At 68.4% G+C, this 1,916-nt stretch overlaps 1 protein-coding gene across 1 annotated transcript; it reads left to right on the forward strand.

Moving 5' to 3' along the window:
* Positions 1-621: 621 nt before the first annotated feature.
* RRS1 (ribosome biogenesis regulator 1 homolog) lies at positions 622-1,916 on the forward strand. Its single transcript, XM_026791614.2, has one exon. It carries the CDS (start codon positions 700-702, stop codon positions 1,786-1,788), a length of 1,089 nt encoding a protein of 362 aa, XP_026647415.1. The 5' UTR covers positions 622-699; the 3' UTR covers positions 1,789-1,916.

Consider the following 1,916-nt stretch of genomic DNA (forward strand, 5'->3'; position numbering starts at 1 on the left):
GTGATCATCGGTGTCATAGGTGAGGGGTCCAGAAGGTGAAGTCCCATGAGAAGCAGACAAGGGAGCCAGGGTTGTTTTGCCTGAAGGAGAAGAGGCTCAGGGGTGATCTTAGGAAAAAGGGGGTTGTAGCCATGAAGGGTTTGGCCTCTCCTGCCAGGCAATAGTGGCAAGGCAAGAGGGTATAATCTTGAACTGCACCAGGGGAGGTTCAGGTTGTGTATTAGAAATAATTTCTTCACAGAAAGAGTGATTAAACACTGGGATGGGCTGCCTAGGAGGGTGGTTGGGTCACTATCCCTAAAGGTTTTTCATGAAAGACTGGACGTAGCATTCAGATTCCTGGTCTAGTTGACATGGTGATGCTTGGTCACAATTTGGACCTGATGTCCTCAGAGGGCTTTTCGAGCCGAATTGATTCTGTGATTCTGTGACTGGAAAAAAAGCACATGCCTATCAGCCACGGCGGCGGGTCCGCTGGCACACCGGAGCTCCCCTGGCACACCGGGGGGCCGGCAACGGCGGGCCGGGTTGCAGGGAGCCACGGCTCCCCCTGGCGGGCCGGCAGGACGGGACTACATCTCCCATCGGGCCTTGCGCTCGTCCCGTCCCCGGGGCGCGGCGGTTCCGGCGCGCTGACCCGGCGGAGCTTTGCTGCGCTCCGGGGCAGCGGCGGCGCCGCTCGCACGTGGAGCCGCTGCCATGGCGGCCGTGCGGGTGGAGGCGGTGCTGGCGGCCGCCGAGGAGCAGGAGGCGGAGAAGCGGCGGAGCATCACGGTGGAAAAGGAGCTGGAGCTGGAGTACGACCTGGGCAATTTGTTGGCCGTGGACCGCAACCCCCCTCCGGCGGCGGCTCTGCGCGGGGCCGGCCCGCGGCGGGAGGCGCTGCTGCGGGCGCTGGCCCGCGACAACACGCAGTTGCTCGTGTCCCGGCTCTGGGAGCTGCCGGCCGAGCGCGCCGGCGGCGCCGGGGGCCCGCTGGTGGCGCAGCTGCCCGAGCCCACGTTCCGCCTGCCGCGGGAGAAGCCGGCGCCCAAGCCGCGACCGCCGACGCGCTGGGAGCAGTTCGCGCGGCTGAAGGGCATCCGCCGCAAGAAGAAAACCTCGCTGGTGTGGGACGAGCAGGCCAAGGAGTGGCGGCGGCGCTGGGGCTACAAGCGGGCGGGCGGAGATCCGTCCCGCGCCTGGCTGGCGGAGGTGCCCGCGGGCGCCGACCCCGAGGAGGACCAGTTCGCCCGGCTGCGGCGGGAGAAGCGGGAGCGGGTGGCTCGGAACGAGCTGAACCGGCTGCGCAACCTGGCCCGAGCCCACCGCGCCGGCAGCGCCGTGCCCGCCGCGCCCCTGCACCCCACCGGGCACCAGGACCGCGACGAGCTGCGGCGGGTGGCCCGCGTGGCCCGCGTCTCCACCGCCTCGCTCGGCCGCTTCCAGCCGCGTCTGCCCAAGGAGCCGGCGGAGCCGCCCTCCCGCAGCGGCGGCAAGAAGCGCCGCTTCCAGCCGCTGCTGGGCAACCTGGCGGCCGAGCGCAGCCGGCAGCTGGAGCTGCTGAGGGACATGGGCAGCAAGAAGCCGGTGCTCGACATCACCCGCGCCGTCAACAAGCAGCTACGGCAGGAGGAAGCCGAGGCGGCCGCTGCCAACAAGGGCAAGAAGCAGTCGAAGCGCGGCAAGCGCGGCCGGCGGCAGCAGCGGCCCGGGCGCAGCGGCAAGAAGAGCGGGGCCCGGCGGCAGCCGCAGCAGCAGAAGCCTGCGGGCGGGGGCACCGGCGGGGGCAGGAGAAAGAAGGCGTGAGGGACAGTGTGCGGCACGGGCTGGGGATGCCCACCGAGGTGTGGGAAGGGACTGTCGCTGCCAGCCTCCTGCCCGGTGCTCTGTTCACACACCTATCTGTCAATAAATGCGTTCTGACATTTCTAAAA

This window comes from Zonotrichia albicollis, chromosome 1 (genome assembly GCF_047830755.1).
Source record: "Zonotrichia albicollis isolate bZonAlb1 chromosome 1, bZonAlb1.hap1, whole genome shotgun sequence".
In the NCBI taxonomy this organism is placed as follows: Eukaryota; Metazoa; Chordata; class Aves; order Passeriformes; family Passerellidae; genus Zonotrichia; species Zonotrichia albicollis.

Excerpts from the sequence above, each read along its gene's own strand:
- RRS1 (XM_026791614.2), top strand. The coding sequence starts at position 700 with ATGGCGGCCGTGCGGGTGGAGGCGGTGCTGGCGGCCGCCGAGGAGCAG.